Source organism: Hippichthys cyanospilos, chromosome 10 (genome assembly GCF_059441005.1).
Source record: "Hippichthys cyanospilos isolate Australia breed blue-spotted pipefish chromosome 10, RoL_Hcya_1.0, whole genome shotgun sequence".
Lineage (NCBI taxonomy): Eukaryota > Metazoa > Chordata > Actinopteri > Syngnathiformes > Syngnathidae > Hippichthys > Hippichthys cyanospilos.
The window spans coordinates 1,689,814-1,705,437 of NC_142378.1; the positions used below are offsets into that span (position 1 = coordinate 1,689,814).

The following is a 15,624-nucleotide window of genomic DNA, read 5'->3' on the forward strand; positions in this document are numbered from 1 at the left end:
TGACAGCTGAGCAGATCGGGTCACGTTGGCCCATAATCATTGTTGTTCAAAAAATAACTTCAGAGGGTTATCCATCCTGTTGTGGTGCGGGTCAAATTGACCCGTTTAAAAAAAAAAAAAAAACTCAACCACCATTTTCATTTTCATGGGTCATATTGACCCTTGACAAGACTTAACTTAACAAAAGGGTTATTCTCACTGCAGTTTGTGGTTTTCCACCGTATTCTTTATGAATTCCGATTCTGCGCCCGTTAGCTTAACAGAGCGCCTCGGAGTCGTCATCTCCGAGACTTCCCTCACAAACGTGTCAATCGACAAGGCTCCGCGGGCGGGGAGGCGGGGGGACGAGCGGGTCCTCGGCCGGACCGGGCACGCCATTCTTCACCGCTCAGTCTGACTCGGGGCTATTGTGGAGCGCAACAAGTGGCTCTCTGAGGAGGAAGAAAGGGGAGGGTTCAGGGTTCAAACCCAAGCCTCCCGTCGGGACTCCCTCTCTCTTCTTGTCTAATTTGTACAGGCACAAAAAGAGCCGCCGTTCCGTCGGCCGGGACATCTTGAGGGAGGAGAAGCGAGGGGAGCTTGAGAAGAATCCGGATCTGTTTGTCTTGCTGCCGGCCTCCCCTGGCGTCTTTATCGCTTTTCTCCGAGAATATCAGGTGAGTCTTCCACTTCTTTTCCCGATCCAAAAGATTTTTTTAAAACTGCATTTGCATCTTTTAGTCAGTTTCTTTCAAAATTCCAGACAGCATTTCCCCCCTGAGAGCCAGCCTATTTTTTTGTGTCCACTGTGGTGGACATTTGTTTTTGGTCTATATCTTTTGACTCATTACAGCTATCCAAATAAGTCCTTGCGTTCTCACGTGAGGGCATCCTGGCCTTTACGATGATGCCTCACGTGTTTAGGTGGGATGCAATTCACTTTGATGTCTTTCTCAGACAAAATGGACACAACGGTGGACACAAATGAATGAGATGGCTAAACCGTAAGTTTTTAAAATGTTTAAATGTGTATTAAGCATCTGGGAATGACAAAGGAATGACAAGAGTTGCTTCCATTGGCCTGAAAGCTCGTCTTCTGCGTTCACGCCCACAACGGCGCAAAACGCCCGAACCGAACTGCTCTCAGCTGCAAAAATACAAAAAAAAACAACAACAAAAAACCACATGCACAATTTAACTGCACTTTGGCTGCAACCGGCACAAAACTAGAACCTTTGATGTTAGTATAAATACTCTTTGACGAACAAAAATATCAATATCCTTTTGAAACCCAGCCCATTCATTTCTGTCCACTGTGGTGGACATTTGTTTTTGCTCTACATCTTCTGACTCATTGCAGCTATCCAAATAAGTCCTAGTGTGCTCACGTGAGGACATCCTGCGCATTCCAATGATGTCTCATGTGTTTAGGCGGAATGCATTTAACATTGACGTCTCGCTCGGACAAAATGGACACAACAGTGGACGCAAATTAATAGACTGGAGGAAAGGCGTTTTAAAATATTTATCAAGTATCTGCGAATGACAAAGGAATGACGGGAGTTTCTTCCATTGGCCTAGAAGCTAGTCGGCTGTGTTCACGCCCACAACGGCGCAAAACGCCCGAACCGAACCGCATTCAGCTGCAAAAAAGAAAAAGGGGGATCCCACGTGATCGGAAATCTGGCCTGATCCCAACAATAATAACTTATGAGCACATAATGATGACCCGCCTGCCAATCAACGCACAAATCACACCAACTTATTTTGTTACCCGCCACTCCTTTCAACATCTGCGACAAGTTGTTACTTATCGGTCGTTCCCGCCCCGCTGTCGGGATGAAAAGGAACGCAATGACAAAACTGGTAATAATAATCAAGGGCCGAGGGCGTCCGTCGGGGGGGCTCCCGGGGGACGTGAGTCGAGGTTGATGAAGCGCGAGGCGTGTCTCAAACATAACACGCGAGCTCAAGCGGAATGCGTAAGTCAAACTTTACTCCATTTTAAATCATGAAGATCCAACTGGGGAATGTCCGCCCAGGTTATGTCGGGGTTACATTTTATTTGATATATTCCAATTTTACACTTAATCCCCTTCTAAATGCTTGCAAACGAGAGGTCGAGATATACACCCTATAGGCGTCAAATTTAGCCCATGTCGGGCTCATTTACTGCCATTTAAACTTGAAAATATTGTCAATTTTGGACATATTGAAAACTTGATATTTTATCACGCATTTCCCCCCGATTTTTGCATGAATCCTTACAACGGCAACACGTGACTGGGGTGCAATAGAAATTTTTGTGTTGACACCACAAAACCACCAGGTGGCGCTAGCGTCCAATTTATGACATTTGCAAGCCTTTCAATGATTTCGATGATTGGCTTAGCCTGGACTCTCATAATGCAAAAGTCTACAAAAGTCATAATCCTGTAATTATAACATAATAAATATTTTTTTTTCATTAAAAAATGTAAAAACACATCACAGTTATTGTTGATAAAAAACACATAATGCAACATCCTCACGTTATTTAATTTTAAAGTAAAGTAGAAATAAACAATACAAAAATTTGAACCCCAAACAAAACATTAGCACACCGTACTGCCCTTTGGTGTAAAATCCTAACCGATAATCTCTCCAGCATCTCTTGGCCGACGACAGGAAGTAGCGCACGGCAGGGGGGTGTTAGTCACGGGCCGGTTCCCGCTGCCCAACAATGAATGCTAGTGTCGCTACTAGCGAAAAATCTGATAGTGACTACTCTTTGACTTGCTAGAAGATCAAGACTTCCTCTTCACAAAACAAGTTGTTAAGTTTCTTGGGATTTTTTTCACTGCTAACCTAAGCAACAAACAGTGTTGAAGGTTTTGCTAGCTCACACGTTTCACGTATTTTCTCAAAACATGGCGGTTCACCTCAGTGAAAACTCAGTAGGTCAGTGCTGGTTTGGCTTTAGTTTAGTTTAGGTCTGGTTTGAGTTTTGTTCAATTCAGTGTAGGTCAGTTCAGGGCTGGTTTAGTTTACTTTAGTTTAGTTTGGGTCAGGTCTTGTTTGGGTTTAGGTTTGGGGATTGCAACTGGTGGAGAATGAGAAATTTGCTGCCACCTAAACGCATTCTGAAAAGGGTCAATTCTGAATTCAGGGATGGAATATGCCAAGTGCTATTCCTGATGTCTTCTAAGATTCCAAGTTGGATTCTAATTTCCAAGTAGAGTTTCAGAAGCCAATTTATGAAGCTCTGGAAGGGCGTGAGTGGGGGTACATCCAACCTGGGTGTCTAGCACCTTCTCAGAGGGACCTGAGCTCTAAGATTGAACATATAGTATCTGAATGTTTGGTTGGGGTCCATGAACATGTTGGGGTTAGAGTTGTTTGTGGAATTTTACCAAAAGGATCCCCTTATTCAGAGTTGGGCTCCATCTCACATTGAATGTAAGAGAATGGATGGATGGACAGGGGATTTAACCTTAATCCTTCTTTAAAAAAAACGTTTCTTGACAGACCCAAAATGGAGTTTTCCACGACGGAGTTGCCGTTCCTGTTGTCCAATCAGACATCACAAAACTGCGCCTTGGACTCAGCGTTGGAGAACGTCCTGTTTGGTAGCTTCTACATCCTGATCTTCTTCCTGGCTCTCAACGGCAACAGCCTGGCGCTCTGGATCTTCTCCCACCAGCGCGGCACGTCCTCCCCGGCCAATATCTTCCTGACCCATCTTGCTGTGGCCGATCTGTCCTACGTGGTCATCCTCCCCCTGAGGGCCACTTACCACCTTACCGGGGGCCATTGGCCCTTTGGCGAGGTACCCTGCCGGTTGGCGGGTTTCCTTTTTTATGTCAACATGTACGCCAGCTTGTACTTCCTGGCGTGCGTGGCCGTCGACCGCTACCTGGCGGTGGTCCATGCCGTGCGCTCGCTGAAGGTGCGCCGGGCCCGCTACGCCCACATCATCAGTTTCTGCTTGTGGGCGCTGGTCACTGTCGCCATGGCGCCCCTGCTGGTGACCCACCAGACGCTAGAGGTGGACGGCACCAGCGTTTGTTTGCAGCTCTACCGGGAGAAGGCATCACGCAAGGCGCTGATCTCCCTCGCCGTTGCTTTTACCCCACCCTTCCTCGCCACGCTGTCCTGCTACCTGCTCATCATCCGCAGCCTGCATCGGGGATCCCGGTTGGAGCCCGCGCTAAAACTGAGGGCGCTGCGCACCATCGGACTGGTCATGCTCATATACGTGGTGTGCTTCCTGCCTTACCACGCCAGCCGAGCCACCTTCATCCTGGGCTACGGCCACCCGGATGCGTCATGCCGGACCCGCCGAGGTCTGAGCCTGGCCAACCGACTCACGTCGCTCCTGACGTGCCTCAACGGCGCCATGGATCCGCTCGTCTACCTGTTCGGCGCCGAAAAGTTCCGCGGTACCTTGATGCGACTCCTGTGCAAGGACAAGGCGGCGGCGACGTCGGGGGCTACCAGCGGGGACTTGAAGGGGACCCATGAGAGTTCTGTGAGTGCCAAATCAGAGTTTTGAACTGATCTGCCAAATGCGTCACGAGTATTTTTTCGTTTCATCTCCTGGATTTTATGTTTCTGTAAACAAAAAAAGACTTTTCAAAAGAACCGACTGTCCAAAGACTGATTTCACACAGAAACTGGAAAAAAAACAGATAATGATTTGGTGATTTAGGCGGTACTATCATAACCCTAACACATAGGTGTCAAACTCCAGGCCTCGAGGATAGATCTTTATTATCATTACACCTGCAAGGCAACAAAAGTTTGACCTAACAAGATCAAACCGTCCAAGATACATATGACACAATTGACTAATGGGCTACAGACAGCAAGGCCCGCCAGGGCAGGGTTCTAAGAGGTCTCAGGAGAGGAAAAATGAGTGCTCGGGCATGCCCCAACAAGGGCATAGCCTAAGCCTGAAAAAAAAAATAATTGCACAAAAACTTGGATTGTTAGCAAGCTCCTGCTGAGCTTGCTAATGATCTAATCATTGGATTTTTTGTTTTGGACAGACGTAAACAAACTTGATGTGTTAGCTTAGCTTGGTGAGTTTGTTACTTGGTTAAAATAGCCAGAAAAACACGACCTGTTGGGATTATTATTTTTTTACTATTCGCTGAAAATAGTTGCTGAAAAAAAATGTTTTACTTAAAATATTGAAATGTGATTAAACCAAAACCAGCACTCTTCTATGTAAATTTGTAACTAATGCAGGTGGGATTTTTTTTTTTAATTGCTAATTTTTCTACGCTTCTGCCAAAGTTGATGTTAATTGGTCCATTTACAGACATGAGGTTTGGACCTTATTGTCTGACCCGCCATGCTAGCTTTATTGATAATAATTGCCTCCTGTGTTATATTTATTCCTTCCTACCAGTTTGTAATGGGTTTATTTTTTTAGGTTTTTCTTTTGTTTTAAAAATTGACATGTTGTTAAACTAAAACTTATGAAATATAGAATCAAAAAGGTGCCCTTGAATACAATCATTTGCTGTAGTATTTTTTTTTAATGGTAGTTGGTTAACTGAACAGTGAAGTATGTTTTTTAACTGCAATTTTTTTCTGTCAAATATGACACTTTTCTAATTACTATTTCCTTAACTATTTTACTGACTACAACTTTGTCATTTACTCCAAAACATTACACTATTTTTTCTTGAAAATATTGATCATATTGTTATAATCTTATACTCAAAAGATTAAAACTTTATTCTTGTAACATTACACTTTTTTCAATGTACAACTCAATTCATAAAAAACCTCTAAAAAAATAAGTATTTTTTTTCTTGAGAATACACTTTTCCCTAACAAAATAAATAACACTTAAAAAAAATATTTTTTTTTTCCTTAAAACAAGATGATTCATTCTTGTAAAATTTCTCTTGTAAAAAAAAATTGTAATCACTTCTTTTCTCTTGCAATCCATTTTGTCTTATGTGTTGTTTACAAGGAAAAAAAATGTACTATATTTGTAAAGTAATGTTATGTTTGTTCCTTCATCAAAATGCTGCATTTTTGTATTTCCCTTTTGCTTTTATCCTATCGAGTGATTGTAAATTGAGCATTTGGAACATTGTGAGCCTTCTGTGACTTTATATTGTCAACAATAAACATGCGAATATCAATTTCCAAGCGGTCATTATTATCAGTACGTTTTGTAAAAATCTGCCATTTCACCATCACGCTTTACTGTGAAAGTGACTCAAGCTATTTAAAGATCAGGCAGGGTTTGTCATTTGCACATCTACTTTTTTTTGTATCATGTGACCCATGTTGTGGTTTTTTTCAGCTGTCTATTTTCCTCCTATTTCTGCAACGTTTCCTGTCCATCTCATGAAAACGGCAAGCCGTTCTAAAGCGCTGCTTCCTGAATATTGTTCGCAGCGTACTTCTCATTTAAATGCAGACGCTGTAACTTTAAAGGGAGTCGCGTTTACTTTTATAAGACAGAACGTATCATGAAGTAAGTTGTTGATCCTTCCTGTTTTGCGACTTCCTGGTTTTCTAGGTAAAAGTTGCAAAACGTACAAAAAAAACAACACACAACTGCAATTAACAAGAAAAAGGTATTAAGATGACAAAAAGTGAATTTAGCACATTTGCATTTATGGATGTGTTACATATCCAGCTTAAGGGGTTGTGCATGGTTGTGTGGGTGTCTGTTACAAATGAGGAAGTGAGAATGAAAGAGCACACTTGTGAAAGATGAAGCTCCAAAAGAGAAAAAAAAAAAATCGGTACTAATGTTAGACTAGTTTAGATGCGAAAGGGACGGCAGCAGTCAGGATGCACAGCTACCAGGCTTGGTGTCATGGCAATATCACCCGCTCCAAGACGGAAGATCTCCTCTCTAAGGCGGCTAAAGATGGAAGCTTCCTCATTCGGGACAGCGAGTCCATACAAGGGGCTTTCGCCTTGTGTGTTTTGTGAGTAGGCACCATTATACTCCTCCTTAAATGCGTTTTGAAACATAGTTTCACATTTCACCATTTTACTCCAGATTCCAGAAACAAGTATACACATACAGAATCCTACCCAATGAAGATAAGAAGCTGTCAGTGCAGGTGGGTGACAAAAACGTACTAAATTTACTTCCCCGCTGTCGTGCGAGGCTAAAAAGATGGCATCTATTGTCTTATCAAACAAAAAAAAGTAAACATGTATTCGATGAAGGTGGAGAGGGAACAAGAGGGTGTTCGCAGAGTGATACAACCACATTGTGAGGGACTTGAGTGGAACTGGCTGAAAAAAAACCATGCGTCACGGACCAGTGACAGCTCTAGCTACGTCAAGCTAGAGTATGTGATTAGCGTAGGAGGAACAGGACAGGGAACGGGTGATTGGCCGGAAGAGATGGGACAAGACAGGTAAGTAGCCGATGGGTTGATGTGCGTGATACAAGACAGGCAACAAGCTATTGGGCTAGGACAGGAAGAACAGGACAGGCATACAGGCATAGGGTTTATTGGTTGGAAGTGGCGGGACAGGACAGGGAAGGAGCTCTTTGGTTGATGTAGGTCAGGGGGGTCCAAACTCGGTTCTCGAGACAGGAAGAACAGGCAAAAGGTTGTTGATTGATTGGAAGAGGCAGAGCAGGACAGGGTAAGATCTGAGGGGTTAATGTGAGTGATACAGGACAGGTAACAAGTGGATTAACTGAGACAGGAAGAACAGGACTGGCATAGGGTGCATTGATTGGAAGAGGCGGAACTGGACTGGATAAAATCTGAGTGGTTGATGTGATTCATACGGGACAGGCAACAAGGAGTTTAATGGAGACAGGAAGAATGACAGGCACAGGGTTGTTTGGTTTTAAGATATGGAACAGGACAAAGTAAGACCTGAGTGGTTGATGTGAGTAACACAGGACAGGCAGCAAGCGGTTTAATCGAGACAGGAAGAATAGGACAGGCAAAGGTTTGATTGGTTGGAAGTGGCAGAACAGGACAGGAGTTGACACTGGTAGAATAGGTCTAAGTTGAAGGTTCCCACAAAGGTTTTAAAGCTACAGATTGAGTTGTGGACCTCCAAAGTTCCCCTCTAAATATCTCACAACGGCTCGCTGTTTGTGCTTTTATTTTTTCCCCCAGGCTTCAGAAGGAGTTCCCATCAGGTTCTTTTCTATGCTTCCAGAGCTGGTGGAGGCCTACCACAACCCTAACATGGGCCTCATCACGCATTTGCAGTATCCCGTTCAAAGGGAGGAGGAGGTCGAAGAGGAGCCGGGTGAGGCCACGTTCAACGAAATGTTAACATCTACCAAAAGATTCTAAAAGATCTGGTTTGCCCTCCAGAATCCAACAATCCTCCACCGCAGCTTCCACCCAGGACCTTCATGGCCAACGAGGTGAAGGACGGCGACGTCAAATCCTGCGAGCAGGCCGGCTTGTCGGACAGCTTCCTGACGAGGCTGCAGCAAATGGACATGGCCGCGTATGCTTGTTACGATCCCATCTTGAAAGGCTGCGTACCTAGTCTCGGGATTAAAGGTCTTTGCGGTTTTAGGATACCAGAGGAGCAGCAAATCCTCATTTTTGACTACTTCAGGACTTCCATTTGTCTGGATGCTGAGCAAGTCCAGAATGGGAACACTAGCCTTCCTGGTCTCAACAGACTCACAGTGGCAATCTGCAAGAACCTAAACAGGTACGCTCATCCATTTTCCGTACTTATCCTGTTCGGGATCACTCGTGGGCCAGAATCTGTCCTATCGTGACCTGAAATGGTCGCAAGTCATCACCCGAACTGAAAGTCATACCTTTTGTCCATTCCTTTGCTCTCTACATCAAAGGCATTTCGTATCAAAGGGAAAGCATTGAAAGAAGACACTGGGGAGCTGAAATTTCACCCAGATGTCGACAACTTGTCAAAGCTCAACCTGGCACGACAACTTTTTTCACATTAGTAGGAGTGTGCGATTCCCAGGCTAAAATACTATCAAAATGATGTGGAAGAAAATGACTGAAAAATGGTCAGATTTTACAACTGGAATTTTAACTCCACAGAGAAAGGTCCTAAGGCCTTGCCAGAATTCAAACTTAGACCTTTATTTGTTTGCCAAAAAACATGCTTTGACGTAGTGCCCACTCAGTGATCAAGATGAAAGCATAGCTGAATAATGAGACTTTACTTTTTTGGTGAGGCAGTGAAATATTCCGGATTCTACCAGCTCTGGAGGTTTGCCACAGAGCGTTGGACCAACATCTTGCCCCGGGCGTTGAAATGTTTCCAAAACAAGTGAGTGGCTTGATCTTTTTGTATTCCTCTAACGCTACAAAAAAAAAAAATGTCATGGACTTTTTCTTTCCCCAGAATCCTGCAGATCCAGGCCAATCCGTGTCCCTGATGCTGGAGCAACTGACAAAACTTCTCCACTCCATCGAGGACAAGGTAACCGTCGATTATTCCGTGAACGATGACGGTTTCAAACACCGCTCTCTCAATTTAGGCTATAAATGCTGTGTTCAAATCCGTCGGCTACGAAGGACGCCACAGGAAGTCTCTGATCCCGCCCGTTGTGTTTGAGGTAACCCCTGAAACCTTCTTTAAAAATTTGTCATGTATTTGATCATCATCTCGCACCTGCAAGGTCAAACAAGAATCTCTGGGGATCCCCACCAAAATGTTCATGAAAGTGGACGTGGAAGGCGGGAAGCTTCACATCAAGAAGGCGAGGGACGCGCCAGACGACAAGTACTTTGTCCACAATAAAAGTAAGGACTTTTTTGAAAGACCTTTATTTCCAGTTTGACCCTTGACCCAATTTTGCTGTTACTGGTACCCAGTCAGACAGCTGGTGAAGTCGCAGAAGATGCACGCCAAATTGGTCATAGTGGTGGAGACGGAGAAAGAAAAGATTTTACGCAAGGAATTTGTCTTCGACAACACCAAGGTCGGTACACACGTTCCGCTTTTTAGCATTTTTAAAAACTGAAAACCACCATGTAGGACGGGGAAAAAAATCGCCAAGAATGAAAGTGTTTGGCTTACTCAAGAAGAAACGTCACACTCATGACATTTCTACAACAATCTTTGGTTAAAGCGACCTTTGAACCCTGCGGTTTATAATCCAGTGTGGTGTATCTACATGTTTTTTCCTACTCTTTTATTCACCACCATACTCTCCCCTAGAAAATACAATCAAGCGTGTTACTGTTGTGTTGGTGCAATATTCTAACAATTCGAATGTGTTGGTGTTGTGTTGAATATATGTTGGTTTTGATCTTATCTCTAACTATCCATACACATTTTAAAAACGTTCTAGTCCCATCTGTCTGTGTAAGTATCAGATATTAAAATACCCGCAGTTCATAGATCGGTGTGGCCTGTACATGACAAAAATTTATTTTCCCTTAAATTTTTGAAATGCAAAGAGCTAGGCTATTATTTTAGTCACGTAGCCTACCGGCAATTATGTCAGTTGTACTTTTCTTCCCACATCAGAAAAGAGAAGGCTTCTGTCAGCTTCTTCAACAAATGAAGAACAAACATTCGGAAAAACCAGAACCGGACATGATAACAGTCTTTGTCGGGACCTGGAATATGGGTAAGAATCTTGAATTCTGATCACAGAGGTTAGATAAGAAGCTCTGGAGTTAAACCTGTGTTGACTCGGTTAAAATTAGTATTCCTTGTCTTTGGACCAAATGGGATCCTGGTCTACAAAAGATATTTTCGTGCGCATGTTCCTGCAGGAAACGCAGGTCCCCCGCACAACATCAACTCCTGGTTTCAGTGTAAAGGCCAAGGGAAGACCCAGGATGACACCGCTGACCACATCCCGCACGACATTTACGTCATCGGGACACAGGAGGACCCGCTGGGCGAAAGGGAGTGGTCCGACACTGTCAAAGGGGTCTTGAGGGATATCACAAATATCAGCTTCAAACAGGTGAGTGAATCAGGAAACGTCAGTTGGATCGATGCTCATCCATGAATAAATATCCGTCCTCGCAGATAGTCATCCAAACACTGTGGAACATCCGGATTATGGTCTTGGCCAAGCCGGAGCATGAAAACAGGATCTCGCATGTTTTCTCTGATAGTGTCAAGACAGGGATCGCCAACACGTTGGGTACGCAAGGCTAAAAAATTGCCCCACAACAAATGCTTCAAGTCAATGAAATTCAGTCCAATTGCTGGATTCTCAGGAAACAAAGGTGCGGTAGGAGTGTCCTTCATGTTCAACGGAACTTCATTCGGTTTTGTCAACAGTCACCTGACGTCGGGAAGTGAGAAAAAGCTCAGGTGGGCAGGACGTCGATCCTTCCGGTTTTGCCCAAACGGCCAGATTTAGGTTTAAAATGGGCCCGTCTTTGCAGGCGTAACCAAAACTACCTGAACATCTTGCGATTCCTCAATCTGGGAGACAAGAAACTCAATCCGTTCGACATCACCCATAAGTTCACGCACCTCTTCTGGTTTGGTGATCTCAACTATCGTGTGGATTTCCCAAATCTGGTAAATTGCAACAAAGAAACGCAGCCCCAGAAAGTTGATTTTTGTTTAAACGTACCATTTTCGCATCTTATCAGGAAGCAGAGTATGTAATATCAAAGATCAAGCAGCAGCAATACCAGGAACTCCTGAACAGAGACCAGCTCAACATGGAGATAAACGACGACAAAGTTTTCTTGCACTTCGGTACCCCTTCACCTTGACATCAGACTCATACTTCAAATTTTCAGATCACGGAGATTTGTTTTTCTCTCTTTCTGGGGTCGTAGCCGAGGAGGAAATCACATTTGCGCCCACGTATCGCTTTGAGCGCTACACGCGTGGCAAGTATGCCTACACAAAGGCCAAAACCACAGGGGTACGTTTGTGTTTTTTCAGTTGTTATAACACCCACACACCCCACCCCACTCCCTCCGCCCGCCCTTTACTTGGTAGATATGTTACTCATTCTTGGGTTTTTCTTGAGGACCTCCAATGGTCTGCAGATTGACTTTTGAGGGACAGCGAGCTCTGCGTATCACACGCGTAAAAATGTCTGTATTTTGATCAATTGTTTACCCTGAAATCTTGCAGACTAAATATAATTTGCCGTCATGGTGCGATCGTGTCCTTCGCAAGTCGTACCCACTGGTGCATGTGGTTTGTCAAGCCTACGGTGAGTAATTTCCAGTCGAATGTTCTCAGGTCAAGTACATTTTCTCAACTTACATGTGGAAAAATATAACTCAAAAGATTTTGATTCGCTGGTTCTTCTCAATTGTCCAGGCTGCACAAATGACATTATGACCAGTGACCACTCGCCGGTATTTGCCTCTTTTGAAGTAGGCGTAGCCTCGCAGTTTGTCTCCAAGCGAGGTTTGTTCATGATATGGATGGTTTTCCACTCATCTTCTCCCAAAACCGCTGAGTTGTATATTTTTCTTTTCTTTTCCCCAGATCCAAACAACGCACCCCAAGGCGGTATACAGATCATGAACTGCAAGGCGACCCTGCTGACAAAGTCAAAGACCAAGTTCTTTATTGAATACCACTCCAGCTGCTTGGAGAGTAAGCTAACAAACCTTTTGGCGGTTGAAACACCTCATGGTATTTGCACTGTGCAACTTAACCACTGTTACGGAAAATGGCGTGTCACAGGGACGCAAGATTCATGTCACAGACGCACTTCCTGCGAATCGTATTATAAGGATTTTCAATTATTGTGAAAGATTAAAAACGTAAGTTTAAAAAAAGTTTCGCTTAAAGTTACCAAGGAAGGACTCTGTGTACGTGGTATTCTTTTGTATATTGCCGTTCTTCTCGTAACACCTAATGTCCTTCTTTTGCAAGGATTGTAGAATGACGCCAAAGAGAACGGCAAAACATGCAGCGCTACATTATATAAAAAGGAGGTTTTAAATCCGACGTTGAATGCCAAGTTTATTATTTTGTGGACTCTGTATCTGTCTGCTGTGGTGAAAGGCGAAGATTTACCTGTCGATCTATGTTTGTATCTTCACTTATGGTCATAAACTGTGGATCTGGAACATCTGGAAGGGACTCGAAGTAGAGACTCCCTGCCTCTACTTGGTGTTCCAGGCATGTCCTGGCTGCAGGGACGATCCAGGAGACTTTAGAGAGACTAGATCTCTCGGCTGGCCTGGGAACACCTGGGGAACCATCCAGAGGAGCTGGATGTAGGAAGTCTGGGATTTACCTCTACAGTAAAGTTGATACTTTGTGAACCAACTGTGGATAAAGAGGCAGATGCTAGATAGATTGATGGAAAATTTCTGAATTGTGCTGTCTTCAATCAATCAATCAAATTTTATTCATAAAGCCCTAAATCACCGAAGTCTCAAAGGGCTTCACAGATGAAAAGACTGTCTTGACTTTAGCCCGTTTGGCAAAGTATTTACATCAATCAAAAAGTGAACAGCCACCTGAATTTTTTCAGAAACCGTCAGGACCTGCGAAGGCGAGAACACGGAGCACTCGGATGGGTGCATCAAAGTGTGGTTCGGCAACCAAGTTGAGGTACAGATTCGGTTACGGAAAATGTGGAATCGTCGCAGAATCAACTGAATCTTCTTTACCAATTTGTAGCTCACGCCAATCATCTCAGATCCCGAGTACCTTCTTGACCAACACATCCTCATCTGCGTCAAATCCACCGACTCGGATGAGTCGTATGGTAAAGACGTCTGAAAAAAGACGGCGGAAAAGATATGCAACGGAAGTGATTTTTTACGTTTGTTCCAAGGTGAGGGTTGCGTGGCTCTACGAGCTGCCCAGTTCTGCTACACCGAGTTCCAAGTGGCACTCACGCACCATGGTGAGAAATCCGGCGTGTTGACCGGTGGGATTCAGCTACACACCTCTGAAGGCAAACCCACGGAGAAGTTATACGGTGAGTCTAATCACTTCATTTCTTTGGGATCATTAGTCTCACCCACGTTTTTCTTTGACCGTCAGACTTCGTCAAAGTGGAAAGAGATGACTCTAAAAGCAAAAGCGGCGACAGGAATCCCACCGGCCAATCGGGACACGACATATCCAACCCAAGCTACATGGAGGTGTCCTACAGGAGCGGTAATGTAATTGACAAAGGCTGGAGTTACAGCATGCCACCCAGGAGCATACCCATCGGGGGCCAAGCTGGGATGGACTCCAAGAGGAGTCCCAACGGAAAACCGTTGAAACCGACGTGAGTTTTTACTTTTCAACTTTGCTTTACAATTGAGAAAATCTGAAATTCATAATGGACTGTTTGGAGACTATTTTTGTCTCCTAGGAGTGTGGAGGCATCAGAGATGTTTGACAATCCACTGTACGGCTCCATGGGAACATCGCAAAGTCAGTCCAAAGATCAGGATGCCACCCAGAAGAGCCAACTCTTGCAACCAGATCCCGGTTTTGGATCGAAGCCACCTGACGGGGACCCCGAACGCCCCCCGGTGCCCACCCCCCGTAATCGTTCCTTCACCTGCTCCGAGTCCAAGCCTCTCCTTCCGGCCGCTGTGGTACAGAACAAGAAACCAGTGGTTCCGTCACGCTCGCAGGGCTGCGTGGTCAACAGCCGACCGCCACTGCCCACCAAAATCCGCCCGGGACCTCCGGATCCACAGGCTCCAAAACCTAGGGACTACAGGGACAGTTCGGAACTCCCAAGCAAGCACAGACCACCAACAAGGTCTACCCAGACGCCACTCCAAAAAGACCGTAAGCAGGGTGTTTTCACACCTATGGTTCCGAGCTCAGTTGTTGGATTAGTCCGTTTTCTCCTCAGTTTGGTCCATTGGTCTCATATGTTATAGAAAGCATATGAAGTTATGGCACCATTCTGGTTCATGGTCAATCCTGATTCGATGGATGTGATTGAGGTTGAAATTCATGTGAATTTTGGAACCGTCTCAGGGATTTTCAACCGGTCAATTTCAACAGTTTTTTCACCAAAATCACAGAAGAGTCTGGTCAGAATGCTTTCACACCCCAACGCCACAACTCCAGAGATTTATTGGAATTTTCCGAAATTCTCAGATGTGCCAATGGGTCAAATTTCTTTCTCACCTCGCTGTAACTTGTTCATTTAGAACCACTGCTACGATCTCAAGCCTGTTGATTTACTTCCTTGTTTTGTTTCAGACCAGAACATTTGACCAGATAACAGGGGGGGAAACGGACTAACTGATGCCCTAGCGAAATTCTCATAAATGTTAACAAAAGTTACCTGATGGTGGTCTTTTTTTTTTTTTTTCAGCGCATCCCAATATTCCCAAGATGGGCCATTCCGTGAAGTGAGATCTGATTGCAGCTCGGGACACCGCTTTAAAAAATATTCCTTGCACCTTGCACATATTACATTTTTGATGCCACTGAGATTTATGATCAATGCTCCAATAAACGTAACTCCATGATCTGGACATTTAGACTACAGTACTTGTGTGTTTTAACCCTATTTAAACACTCACGGTTAACCCTTTCATCTTCCAACACTTAAGGGGGATAGCACTGAAAGAAGAAACTAGGGAGCTGAAATTTCTTCCAGATGGTGACGGCATTTAAAATTTCAATGACAACTTAGTTATCACACAACCAGGAGTGTCCCATCACAGGCTAAAATACTGAAGCAGGGATGTGAAAGAAAATGATCCAAAAACTGTAAAAATACTGCAAAAGAGTTCAATAATA

The 15,624-nt window shown here is 44.3% G+C and overlaps 2 protein-coding genes across 3 annotated transcripts; both read left to right on the plus strand.

Moving 5' to 3' along the window:
* The first annotated feature begins 453 nt into the window (after positions 1-453).
* On the plus strand, positions 454-6,110 carry gpr17 (G protein-coupled receptor 17). Its single transcript, XM_088426031.1, has 2 exons — positions 454-656; positions 3,487-6,110. Exon 2 carries the CDS (start codon positions 3,494-3,496, stop codon positions 4,511-4,513), a length of 1,020 nt encoding a protein of 339 aa, XP_088282157.1. The 5' UTR covers positions 454-656; positions 3,487-3,493; the 3' UTR covers positions 4,514-6,110.
* Positions 6,111-6,686: 576 nt separating this feature from the next.
* On the plus strand, positions 6,687-15,356 carry inpp5d (inositol polyphosphate-5-phosphatase D). Of its 2 annotated transcripts, XM_088426279.1 has the most exons (26): positions 6,687-6,923; positions 6,998-7,061; positions 8,088-8,223; positions 8,292-8,430; positions 8,503-8,643; positions 9,144-9,234; positions 9,310-9,387; positions 9,446-9,523; positions 9,587-9,710; positions 9,783-9,889; positions 10,441-10,543; positions 10,692-10,888; positions 10,954-11,071; positions 11,148-11,244; positions 11,319-11,457; positions 11,532-11,640; positions 11,724-11,812; positions 12,028-12,109; positions 12,220-12,309; positions 12,391-12,501; positions 13,391-13,470; positions 13,540-13,627; positions 13,697-13,843; positions 13,909-14,140; positions 14,228-14,655; positions 15,194-15,356. In XM_088426279.1, the coding sequence occupies exons 1-26, from the start codon at positions 6,784-6,786 to the stop codon at positions 15,232-15,234; spliced, it is 3,249 nt and encodes a 1,082-aa protein (XP_088282405.1). In that variant the 5' UTR covers positions 6,687-6,783; the 3' UTR covers positions 15,235-15,356. The 2 variants fall into 2 exon arrangements, with proteins under 2 accessions (XP_088282405.1, XP_088282406.1); XM_088426280.1 differs by lacking the exon at positions 6,687-6,923 and having other exon boundaries at positions 7,020-7,061; positions 8,131-8,223.
* Positions 15,357-15,624: the final 268 nt, after the last annotated feature.